Source organism: Nyctereutes procyonoides, unplaced genomic scaffold, assembly GCF_905146905.1.
Source record: "Nyctereutes procyonoides isolate TBG_1078 unplaced genomic scaffold, NYPRO_anot_genome, whole genome shotgun sequence".
NCBI lineage: Eukaryota > Metazoa > Chordata > Mammalia > Carnivora > Canidae > Nyctereutes > Nyctereutes procyonoides.
In genome coordinates this window covers 27,798,758-27,811,654 of record NW_026575142.1, presented here as the reverse complement: position 1 = coordinate 27,811,654, position 12,897 = coordinate 27,798,758, and the positions used below count along the sequence as shown (strand labels likewise).

Below are 12,897 nucleotides of genomic sequence, written 5' to 3'. Positions count from 1 at the left end.
TCTCTCCTAAGTCTATCACAAAACTGGAAACATCGTATGTGCTCAGTAAATATCATTTAAATGATTGAGCAAATTCCATCTTTTAACTAATACTGAAGTCTTATTAGAAAAGCCAGTCAAATCTCTAGCTGAGGAGGCCAATCTCCCAATAGTAAGTCTGGAATATTAGTAGGTGTGAGTGTGTGTGTGTTGTAGGGCAGAGAGGATTGAGCAGACTTTTTTCTTCCTTCCAAATGGGACACTAGAAAAGAGTAACAATTGCCTTGTGGTATAAGAGCAAAAACTTCAGCCCTTCTGACCTTTTATTTGTTCTAACCACAAGATTATATCAACCATGGAAATTGGACCAGTTCCTCTCTGACCAAAGAGAATGTGTGCCAATTTAATTGAATTTGACATAGAAAAATAAATTTTCTAAATGCTATCCCTCCCACACAGGCGTTTGGGCTATTGATGTCTTCTGACTTCAGATGTTGACAGTATGTTCAAGTTTGAGGAAACCTTGAGAAACAAAAGGAACTGATAAAGAATGTCTGTACCCAATCCCAAAGTTATGGTGCACTGCCTCCCTTCTTGTGATCCTGAACAAAAAGCCTATTCATTCACTCAACAGGCATTATAAGAGACTGTAACATTTTTGAAGCCCCGCGGAAGCAGATGGATAGTTACGTTAACAGGTTTCCTGAAGATCTGATCAGGTCAACAACTTGTTTGTGGGTAAAGCCTTCTGTGTTCACACCATTGATGTTTGCAAGGACATCACCTGGGAGATGCCAAGAAAAACGAGTCGTTAAAATGCTGCCTAAATAATCCCTCCTGACACGAAAAGAAAACAAGCAAGCCCCAAACCTTAGCAACATAAGAGAGCTAAGAAAATTCAAAGCAATGATCAAATCCCAACCTTTGATTTCAGAAAGTTTTCTTTTCTTGCTATTTAAATAATTCCTAACAAGAGCAAAGCTACAAATTACCAGTTTGCAGGCCAGCATGGTGTGCTGGGCTGTCCTCCTGGATTTTGCAAATCAGAGTGCACATCTCTAGGGAGCACATGTTCTGGTTCTGGAGCCTGTAAGTCTGCAAAAATTAGAGTGATACATAATTACTATTCAAAGAACTCAAAATCTCTGTGTCAAAAAATAAAATGGTGTTGGTTACCTTAAGCAGTACAGTAGGTAAGTACAAAGAACAATTTGGAAAGGCTTTCTTGAATATAAACTGAACCAAAGATACCAATCTTGATATTCTATGATGCAATTCTATGATGCCAACTCCATTCATTTAAAAAAGTGTGGTGGGGGCACCTGGGTGGTTCAGTCAGTCAAGCGTCTGCCTTTGGCTGGGGTCATGATCCTGGAGTCCCGGGATCCAGCCCCATGGGCTCCCTCCTCAGCGGGGAGTCTGCTTCTCCCTCTCCCTCTGCCCCTGGCCCCCACACCCCCACTGGTGCTCTCTCTCAAAGAAAAAAGAATCTTGGCTTGAGACAAAGTAGGATAAGACTGGCTCGCTCAAGATTTTGAATGTTCAAGCCCAAGAGATCACCTGATGCTGTCATTATTTGGTATCTGTTAAGAAAAATCAGGTTTCTTATTTCCCAATAGGATAAAACAATAGCAGCCAAAAGCAAATAAAAAAATCTCTGTGTAGTTCTCCCAAGCTAAAGTACTCATTACAGGAGCATATGGAACAGTACATATCCAGGGAGGGAGATATGCCAACAATAATTATTTTAAATCAGAGCTCTGCAAATAATGACAATCTGCCCTGCATTTTTTCAAAAGTACTATAATTGACGCGATTACCTTCTTGTCTAAGTGGTCTCGTATGCCTGCCCTGAATACTCACCGGTTCGTTAGTTCGCCAACCAAATTAGAAAAAGTTATGCTTCGTCTCTTGCCTCAGTTTGGCAAAAGCAGTTTGGTTTTCTTTCTGTTTTTATTTTTGTTTCAACTTGTACCACGAATACTGCACAAATATTGCTAGATATAGTGGCCTGATGACCTATACCAAACATATTTCCTTTTTCACACATTTAAGTTATGAAGCCTATTCTATTTAGAACCAAAATCAGTATCCGAGTCAAGTAATCTGATTCCTAAAATTAAGCCACATTACAGTACTGCTTCCTCATGGAGAAATTAAGGTCTGATGTTCATTCCTTATTTTATAGACTTACAGGCTCCAGAACCAGAAGTCAATCGCATACAAGTAACTGCCAGAAGCTTGACTTGGTTAACATCTAAGGAGTTGCTATTCACTCTGCAAGGCATTTAGAATCCCCATATCATAAAGATAGAAGAGACCTTCTAAAGATCATTTAATATACTTCCCATCTATGACAGAGACCTCTTTAATGGCTTTTCTGCCAGAAGTCTTCTTCCTAGGGCCTGGACCCTTCCAGGAATGGAAAGGTGATCTAGATCTGGTATAGGAACCAAGGCTCTAACAGTCACTCCTTCGGGAAACCACTCCTCTAACAGTTTGAATTATTAGCAGTGAGCATCTACCCCTCCAGGTCCAGTGACCGAGGGAGTACAGTGAGAGAGAAACGTGCTGATTTCACAGCGGGCATATATATCTGCAACCAGGGTAAAATGTGCGGCTTGGCGACAGAGAGAAAAACAGAGGCCCCAAAGTTATGAACAGAAATAGTCAAATACGTCTTTCTCTTTCACCAGAACTTCTTGGTCCCATTTTTAGAAGCCAATGACAGAACAATCCACTGCATTTCTTAGAGATACAAAAGTCACGTTGCCCTCTCTCATGTCCAATGGCCTTCATGCTAACATCTGCCACTGGCTGATCTATGGTACCAGGCATGTTACTAAGTACTTTACAAGATGTGTTATTTCATTTGAAACTCCTAAAAACCCCACAAGGCAGCATTGAGAGAACAGGAACTTGTTTCTATGAATCTAACATTTGTGCCGCTACCGTACCCCACGATTCTCACTAGCAGTATAAAACTAGCACACGTGGAAATTCAGAGGAGGTGGACTTAGCTTCTTTTCCAACATGACCGACGGGCACACAATAGGGGTACATGAGGCTCTATCTGGTCTTCTAAGAGTTCCCAGGCCATTTCCCCTATTTGATGACTCCCGCAAATCTTAGAAGTGCTAAAGAATGGATTATGGTGTGGAGCTGGCAGTGAAAGTGTACACCAAATAGAAATTGGCAGAGGAGTGGGTTCCTGCTTTTCTGGAACACGCTGCAGTTCAGAAGTGAAATCATGAGCTCATGTTCATCTACCAGGGATCAAGGGGCTGGAGCTTGTAGTCCACTAATAGAAGTTTTGACTCTCACTCCCTTGTAGAGTCAGCATCCGCGCTGTGGGGGAGAAACATGGGGAAACAGTGGCATATACCATAGAAGAGTGAGAAAAATAATCCCCATTTGTTACATTACATAGGATTAGGGAGTGGTCATTGATCCTGTTTCCAGCAGCAACTGTTTCAAATCCTGCGTTTAATTCTCATTTATTTATTTTTTAAAGATTTTGTTTATTTATTCATGAGAGACACAGAACGAAAGAGAGAGAGAGGCAGAGACACAGGCAGAGGGAGAAGCAGGCTCCATGCAGGGAACCCGACGTGGGACTCCATCCCAGGACCCCGGGATCATGCCCTGGGCTGAAGGCAGGTGCTCAACCGCTGAGCCACCGGGGCTGCCCAATTCTCATTTAAAAGGAAGCAGTCACAAAAAACAGACTCTCCACGTCAGAAAGGGAGTGGTTCATGCGAATGAGGAATAAGTAAGAGTACGCTGCTTGTAAAACCTGATAGAAAAATTATAGATTTCATCAAATTTAAAAATAGAATAGCTCAGAAAGTTGAAAGCATCTTTCCTCCTCCTGGAGCCCTCTCCCTATTCATTATCGCTGGAGTTCCACTTTGCTTCTTTATTCAGAAAGCATGTTTTACTCGGCAGTTTCCTGTTCCTAAGGTTCAAATACACACCGACTTTTCCATTTGGGGGTTGGTATTCAGCCACCAGAGTTTTCTGAAAGCAGCACCAAGGCTAAGACCTAGAGGTTGATGTGCAGTGCAAGAGCATGATAATGCAAAAGAAATTTCAAATAATAATTATAAGGTGTTGTCATTAAGGAAAAAGCCACGAGGCACCTGGGTGGCTCAGTCGGTTAAGCCTTCGACTCTTGGTTTCAGCTCAGGTCGTGATCTCAGGGTCATGAGATCAAGCCCCGCGTGGGCTCCATGCTCAGCATGGAGTGTGCTTGGGATCCTCTCTCCCTCTCCCTCTGCCCTTCCCCCTGCTCATGCACACGAACACTCTCACTCTCTCTCTTCCTCTCTTAAAATAAATAAATCTTTAAAAGAAAAAGAAACAGGTCCCAATTCCTTCATTATATCTGAGACACAATCATTAGTATTTAAAAATGTAACAGGAGTTATGTATGAATACATGTAGCCTCATACACACAAATCTACATTCTTTCAAGTATTTCTTGAATACCAAAGTACAGATTTAAAACCTGATATATGGTATAAAAGTGATTATCCAAAACACATCTGAAATGCAGATATATAAAAATGCACACCTGTAGAGAGTGTTTCACTCTAAGTACTTCTGATCAGTCTCAGACTTAGAGGAAAACTAAAGCAATAAGAACAAGGAGCTGAGCATGTCTCGGGAGTTTTATTTTATCTGCTTCAATGTTTTCTTTGCCTGATGGTACCTAGCGTGCTGAAAAACTTATTGAAGAAAAGTCACAGTGTTCATCACTCTCTAATCCTGACTTCATTCTTCCTTTGCAAATATCATAACTACCAGCACCACTTTTCTTCATTAAAAGTCTGGAAAATTGAAAACTGCCCACCTGAATTTGAAATCCAAATGTCCCATTATCTTGCTTTTCCACGGTAATGAGCTTTCTGTAATAAAAAATTAAAAATATGCATGAAGATCAAATAATCACACTTGGCACATTCTTATCACGAAATAACTGTCACAATTACAGATAGCTGACATTCATGCAAACTGTAGTATGTAAGACTATGTGTGCATGCGTGTACATGCGAGCACACCCAGTCCACAGTCTAAAGAGCTGTGGCCCTAAATGCCTTGGTGAGAGACCAAAAAAATACATGAATCTCTTTACCTTTGAGACCAGGAAAAGTCACCTAAAGAACTTGATCTCGTCAAAGCAAGCTGAAAAATATAACAAGCACACGGTTATTACAAGGTCCCAATACACATCTATAAAATGTTCTAAATCACAAAGGACTTTGTTCTTTATCACCTTCTTTGGCCCAGCTCTGGGAAATTGTTACGTAAAGGAAGTCATTTCCATTATCTATTGGTAGCAAAGGAGAGCCAGAGCCAGGAAAGGCAACATTCAAGCATTAAAAGGCTACAAGAGGCTCAGATACTGATACACCATGGCAAAAGAGTTCCCATAATGTGGCAAAACTCCAAAGCTTCCAAAGAGAACGTCATATCTAATCTGTATTTAAAATAGCCTCTGAAAGATTAACCGTATCAAGTTATAATCACATGGAAATCCAAAGAAAACACCACCCATAGAATGGCATATAAAACTCCAATACTTGATAGTTTTTTTTTTGACATACTGATGAAATGACTGTATTTATTATTAATAATTCAATATGTTACTGTTTTTAGCAAGATAAAATAATCTGTAAAGAACCAACTTCTATTCAGGAACACCATTCAGGTGAAACCAGAGACTCAAAACCTCAGTTCCGTTTTATGATTTACTTTTACAATAATTTTGGAAAAGTGTAATGAGATTTCCAGCCAAGAAAGGAAAGGAATTACAGAATGGTATAAACAGTGTGAATTGTCACCCTCACTCCCGTGCATGCTTTGGAGAGAGATCATATAAACATAAACTTCCAGGATACACTCTACCCTTGTGAGTAGAAAAAATAAGCAAAAGGCGGCACCTCATTTTTCAGATAATTGCTGTAAGTTTTGGTGTGTTTTCATTTTATTCGTTTAGAAATTTGACACATGTTAACTGGCTCTCTCTCAAGTCTTGGTCTGGGGACCCAAAATGTCAGCTTATGGTTCTAGCTAACCCATGGGGTTTCACTGTCAACCTGGTATGCTTGTCATCTTTCAGTGAACACATAAAAAAATGTCAGGACATCGACACATAGGCCAGACAAATACAAACAAGACAAACAGAGAATGAAAATCAGGAGAAAAACATGTAAAAGAAATGAATGCACAAACAAAAGCCTCATTAAGGCATTTGTTAGGAGAGAAGCCTATTACCACTGTTAATGAATTTGAATTACCGAGTACCAAATGGCAGCGTTCTCACAAACTTCCTGGAATGGCTCCGTGTTCAGAATTCGGCTATTGATCACTAACGTCACAGTAAAGAAGAGCTGATCTTCTCTCATGGATCTGATGTAAATTAACTACATTTTGCAATTGCTTGTCTTTTCAGGTCTGGACCTCACATCATTTATATCACCCTGAAAACCGCAACAGGAAGGCTCAGACCAAAAAAGAGTCTCTAGATTCGTGAAAAAGTATTTTCAATTTGCTTTTTTTTTAAAAAAAGATTTTATTTATTTATTCATGAAAGACACACACACACACACACACAGAGGCAGAGACAGAGGCAGAGGGAGAAGCAGGCTCCATGCAGGGGAGCCCCATGCGGGACTCGATCCTGGGACCCAAGGATCATGAACTGAGCAGAAGGCAGACGCTCAACTGCTAAGCCACCCACGGGCCCCTTTTTTTAATTTGCAAGGACTGACCGTAGGCGGCCTACTGTGATGGTTTATTTCAGCCTGATTTGTCCTACCTACTGCACAAGCATGGGGACCACTGAGCTATGTGATGGGGCCACCTTCTTACGGAGGGGACAGCAAACGACATTCCCAAGCGTTCTCCTCTCTCCCCTATGCTATACTCACATTGTCTTCATCGATGTTCATTATGTGCATCTCCCTGGCTTTTACCCTTATTTCTGATTTTGAAGTACTTCGGGAGGTCAAGTCTACTTATATTACGTTATGGTAAGCAGGGCTTATACTTTTTTAAAAACGCCCCTCTTGCTATCAATATTCATCACCTTATTCAGTATATTCATACTTGTGAGACGTGGATGCAGGTTCATACAAAGGCAAGGCTGGGCCGAATACCTCACCTCCGTCCATAATTACAGTATCCCTTGGGCCTCCTGGGGAATGTTCTCGTTTTCCTCTCTACCCCAGGGCCTAGTGCTGGGCCTGGAATAGAGCGGAATGTTACAAATAGCTGGACAGGGCAGCCCGGATGGCCCAGCGGTTTAGCGCCGCCTTCCGCCCAGGGCGTGACCCGGGGTGCCGGGATCGAGTCCCGCGTCGGGCTCCCTGCATGGAGCCTGCTTCTCCCTCTGCCTGTGTGTGTGTCTCTCTCTCATGAATAAATAAATAAAATTTTAAAAAAATAAAGAAAGCTCAGCCCAGTAAGAACGTTCCCGACCCGAGCCTGCAGGACCGCAGCGGGGGGGGCTGGCAGGCAGGGGCCCAGCCGTGCTGTCCCGCGGTCAGGCTCGGGTCCCCGCGACTCCCGGCCTCCTGGGCTTGCAGCGCCCCCAGGCCAGCGGCGCCGGGACCCACTCGACCTGCAGCCGGGGGGCCTGAGGCGCAAAACAGAAAGTCCGCGAGACAAGGCCAAGACCCGGGCCCGAAGCAAACGTCCCGGGTTCGGGGTGCGGGCGCCAGGCGGGGCAGGTGGTGCAACTGCGCAGGCGCAAGTCCCCCCGCCCGCTCCCCCCCCCCCCCCGGCCCGGGAGCCCCGCTCCGCACCGCCTTGGCCGCGCCCCGTGTCAGGCCCTGAATCCCTGAACGCGGAGACTCGAGCGCACCTCAGCGACCGCCTGACACGTGCGACGCCTCGGCACGAAGCCTCGGGCGGGCTGGAGGGGCGGGCGTGGCGTGCGGGGGGCGGGGGGCGCAGGGGGACCCGGGCCCGCCCCGGCCCCGCCCCCGCCCCGCCCCCGCCCGGGCCTCGGCGCGCGCCTGCGCCTAAGGGACTTGCTCCCCGACGCCGGCTTCACGGGCTCGGCAGCGCCCCCCAGGAGCCCAGGTAAATGTCAGTGCCCCCCGAGAACGCCCCACTGCGGACCCAGGAGCCTCTTTCCCAAGGGGAGTTGGCTGTTGGTCGCGAACGTGTCACAGTATGGACTGGAGAGGATTTTTCCAAGTCTTTTGTAGTGAATCCAACAGCCTCCTCCCTAAAGCCCTGGGGAATGAAGGCGCGATCCCGTTAGGAACACTCGGGAGCTCGGGCAGCAGGCGGCGGTGCGGCCAGAAAGGAGGCGAAGGCCCGCAGGGGGCGGAACGGACCCCACAACTACAGCCCTACGGATCCTGCGTCTGAGCCCTTCAGTGGCATCACCCTTTCAGAAGCTGCCTGTTACTTAGCAATCACTGGATGCCCCGGAGGCTGCCGGGCCAAGGCGCCGCTGGTACCACCGAGGCACACTCCAGCTTCTCGCCCGTGGGCCTCAGGTCCCTGGCTCTCGTCGCAGCTTTTGGGGAAACCTGCCCTCCAAACGCAGCCTCCTACCCTGGGCGGGGCCCGGCACCGTCACTACTCCTCTGCCATCCGCCGCCTGTAGAGCCTCTGCTCACTTCCTCCTGTCTCCTTCCCACACATTGCAGGGATTTCTTTCCCCTAAAACTGCATTCAGGAGGAGAAGCCGCACTGCAGTGCCTGTCACCTCCCACAAACACAGGTATCGAGGTAATAGGCACACACACAAGTCTATTTTTAAGCCATTCCAAGTGTAAACACCCAAATGCTTCTGAAGATTAATCTGAAACTACAGGCTCACAGATACAGCTTTGCGGAAACCAAAGCCAACAATAAGGAGAAGTATGAATTGTTGACGTCAGCCCCGAAAGTGTTGAAAATAACAGTGGGCAGAGAAACACCTGCTCATGTGATTGCCTCACAGGGATCTTGTTGCCTGCAATTCAGTCGGTGCCAAGTGGGTGATTATTCTCTAAAAACCACTTAAAAGAAATGAACATCCATTTGGAAAATTCTGAAATGTTGGGATAAACTTGCATCAAGTCTCATTGATGATAATTGTACAGAACCCTAAGTATCGTGTAGAAGAGGTTTTGTTTTGCTTCCCCCCCCCCCCTTCAAGTGATTCTCACAACAGGAAGAAAAAGCTGTTTCAATAGGGATTTACTCTGGGAAAGAATAGGAGAAAAGGGAGGAGAGAGGACCTAAAAAGATGTGAACAGGAGATAAAGCCATCGGGGTGTGCGTGGAAGTGGAAGTGGTAGATTCATACGCACAATGCGTGTGTTTGGTGTGCCTCAGTCCCCCTCAATATCTCCTTCCAATAACCCCCTACGAAGGCGCCTGCCTTCTAGGCCATGCTTGCTTCTCGCAGCCCTAAACCCAGATGGGACTCCTGCATCTTCCCTGCCTCTCACAGCCACGTCTCTGGGTCTCCTCTCCCTTACCCCCTCCCTTTTCCTCTTCCTCCAATTACTGCAAAAGTTGCTCCCTACCCACTTACCGAAACACCACATTTCTAGGGTGAGGTTCCTAAAACCCTCTTCTGCTCAGACACACCCCGTGGCTCCTGTGCTGGTCAAATTACCACTTCCTCAGGGGGGAGTGTTCAAGTGTCTAGGAAAGCAGCCCAGCTCCAGGGCTCCCCTCCCCTCCCACAGACGCGCCAAGGTGCTGTGACCTCAATGTACCCTAAAGGCGGACATCTGTGCCTCGGCGCTAATGACTGCCTTGCTCTGGAATACCCTTCAGTAACTGGAACGTCTATCCTTCAAGGTTACATTAAAAGGCGTGTCCTTGGGTTAGAGCATTTATGGTGTATCAGGCCTACTGGTCCTGCGAACTGAACTGTTGACCCTACAAGGCCGGGAAACAGGTTCTTCTCACCTCTGTCCTTCCACACTGCTCTATATCTGAAACCTCAACAAAGATCTTGGTGCTTCCCACAGCTGCTTTACTTTCAGGCAAGTAGTAAATTGATAGACATGTTCATCATTTGATTAAGCTTAATGTCATAAAAGCATTTTGGATTAAAAAAAGATCAAAAATCCAAACCATGGCAAATTATGCCCTTATCTTCGTTGCGAAAAATAACGAGGAATCAGCTATATACATCACTGAGAAAAGATCATGACTCTCCCTCTGTGCTCTGACTCTCTAATCCTGAAATTAGATGGCTTAAGAGGAGCCCGTGATGTGAATGCAGGATTTAAGGGCAAAACTTCATGCTTTAAACCAATTCTAATGTTAAATTTAGAAACGTTCTTGGAGGCTTGGTAGCAAGTTGTATTACCAAAACCTGACGAGGTGTTATAGTCAAAACATTGTTTTAAAAATTGGAAATTGGGGATTCCCTGGGTGGCTCAGCGGTTTAGTGCCTGCCTTTGGCCCAGGGCATGATCCTGGAGTCCCAGGATCGAGTCCCACGTCAGGCTCCTTGCAGGAGCCTGCTTCTCCCTCTACCTGTGTCTCTGCCTCTCTCTCTCCCTTTCTCATGAATAAATAAATAAAATCTTAAATAAATAAATAAAAATAAAAATTGGAAATTGTAGCATGAATGAAACTAAAGACATGCGACTAGATGTGGATTTTTCTAAACAAGTTTTCATCTCTAGGGAAATACCTTGCAGTAAAAATTAAAATGGTAGCATAATTTTAGAGCACACACTACATGTCAGTCTCTGTGTAAGCACTGCACATTTCCTCGCTGAAGCCACAGAAGAGCTCCTTCGGGTGCTTCTGTTATAATCGCCATTGCAGGAAAAAGAAAACTAAATCTTAGAGAGGCAAGTGACTTGCCCAAGGTCCCACAGCTAGGACGTGGCTGAGCTGTATTCGATCAGCCATCCACTTATCCAGTAAAAGCCTTCATTCCCAATAGCAGTAGGTGCGTGCCTGTGCCCCAGAGCTAGAAATAATTTAGTCGACAAAATTCATCCTGAAGAAAAAGTAGCCTCATTGGATTGGAAGTGACTGCCAAGGAGTGAAGCTGGGAGGGACGGAATCAATGGGACCCAGGCGGGGAGAACACATCGCTAACTCTCCAACTGGCCGTGTCTATAAGCACTGTCTACGTTCCATGTCCTTAATGATGTTCATTTTACCTTAACGCCTCTTCAAATTAGAAAAACAATCTCCTTTTAAGTTTTGCCTCGAAGAAACCCCTTTTTTTATTACGGTCTTAACATATTTTGGACTAGTCCACGAGCTCTCTGGACTCCTTGTTGCCTTCCTCACCCATACTCTTGGTGACTCACTGCAAAGCCTCTAAAATACAATTTTAGTGTCAAGTCAGACAAACCTATCAAGTCTGCTCTCAAGAGCACACACACACTCTCAAAGTACAAAAGAGCAATCCTACCTGCTTTCTTCCCCGGGGCAAAGTGGCCACCGTGTCTGCCAGCATTTGAATCCTTCTATTATCATCCATGTGGAAGGCCGGGAGGGGGGGTAAGTGCTATAGGCTGGACCAGCACAGTAGTCCACCGGGTTGCCATTGCTGCTCTGCTGCAGGAGCCTTTGCAAAGACATAGTGAATAAAGATCACTCCAGCTCGCACATGGTTGACCGGCCGCAGGATGGGGGAAGCTAAGAGTAGAACTCTGACAAGTAATCAAAAGTAGCAAAGCAGAAAGAACCCATGTGACTTCTGTGGTTTTAGGTACTTGTTACACAAACCCTCTCTTGCAGTTCACTCCCATTTCTCAAGGCTTTTTTTTTTTTTCTTTAAGGCCTTGGGAGAAACTAAAGTTAGTTCTGCCATTAAAAAAAAAAAAAAATCAACTTATTTTTTTCTCTTTCAAACAGCCAGAACTCTCATGCTTTTATGTTCTACCGCAAGTTGTGTTCAAAACACCATCTGCCTTTTTTTTTTTAAAGGAAGAAAGAAAAATGTCCCCAAGTTCTGCCATTTGTTATCCACCCGTTCTCCTACTTAATATGGGCAGCGCAATGTCAAAGTCAGGATATGCAGACGTTCAGTTCTTGTGGACCTAAGCAAGAATTACAGGGTCCAGTCATAGCGTCTCTCATGAAGTCCTTGTAACGTACTTTCCCGAAAGCACACCCTAGCTCATTAATGTTCATCTAAAAGACATTACATCTGCCACTTGGGCTGTAACCATTCAGCACTCTTCTGGTTGCCCTTCTACTACTTTGTCCTGACTAAAGTTATCCATCATATTTACAAGGAACAATTGAAGGAGAAGACCGGGACACTCACAGCTCCAAGTTGGCCCTTTCTTAGACTGGACTTTGCTGCAGCATCAGCATGAGGTCCTGGGGGAGGGATGGAAAGGACAGGAAGGTATCAGGCAAACCAAGGTAGCACAAGCATGTCACCTGTTGGCCCCTGCTTGCTCATATGGGCCAACGGCCCCATCATGGCATACACAAGATCACAGATACTTTTTTTGGTGAGGGTGTGGGGCATTGCAGTTTCAAGAGAATTGGTTTCAGAGGAGGAGCAGGGGATGTAAGCAGAGGAAAGAATCAAAACAAAAATCAAAAAGAGAAGTTTAACATACTACAAAAAGTCAACTGTGGTTTTCAAAATAATTTTGAAGGTCAGTAGTAGAACATGAAAGGTGAGAAAGTTTTATTTATTTATTTTTAAAGATTTTATTTATTTACTCATGAACATTTTAAACTAAAATGGAAGCTATGGTGATACAGTTCAAGCAGACCCTGCCAGATATAACTGGTAAAATCTTCTGAGTTAACAGTACTTCAAGAGATAGAACTACTTCAGAAGTTTCTAAAACCTGATCACAGCATAATTCACTACACTTGGAACTGGATTATGACATGAACAAAATGATGTCTCCAAAAACTTAAAAATATCTAAATCAGGGATTATAAATGCATTTGCCTTCAGGG

The 12,897-nt window shown here is 44.8% G+C and overlaps 1 protein-coding gene across 1 annotated transcript in view; it reads right to left on the bottom strand.

The window, feature by feature from the left end:
* The window catches only part of CYTIP (cytohesin 1 interacting protein), a 30,693-nt gene extending 19,097 nt beyond the window's left edge, over window positions 1-11,596 (bottom strand). The window contains 6 exon segments of the mRNA XM_055307652.1: window positions 670-763; window positions 972-1,074; window positions 4,835-4,889; window positions 5,117-5,166; window positions 11,381-11,451; window positions 11,454-11,596. Coding sequence (XP_055163627.1) covers window positions 670-763; window positions 972-1,074; window positions 4,835-4,889; window positions 5,117-5,166; window positions 11,381-11,451; window positions 11,454-11,550 — 470 coding nt within the window. The 5' untranslated portion in view covers window positions 11,551-11,596.
* Window positions 11,597-12,897: the final 1,301 nt, after the last annotated feature.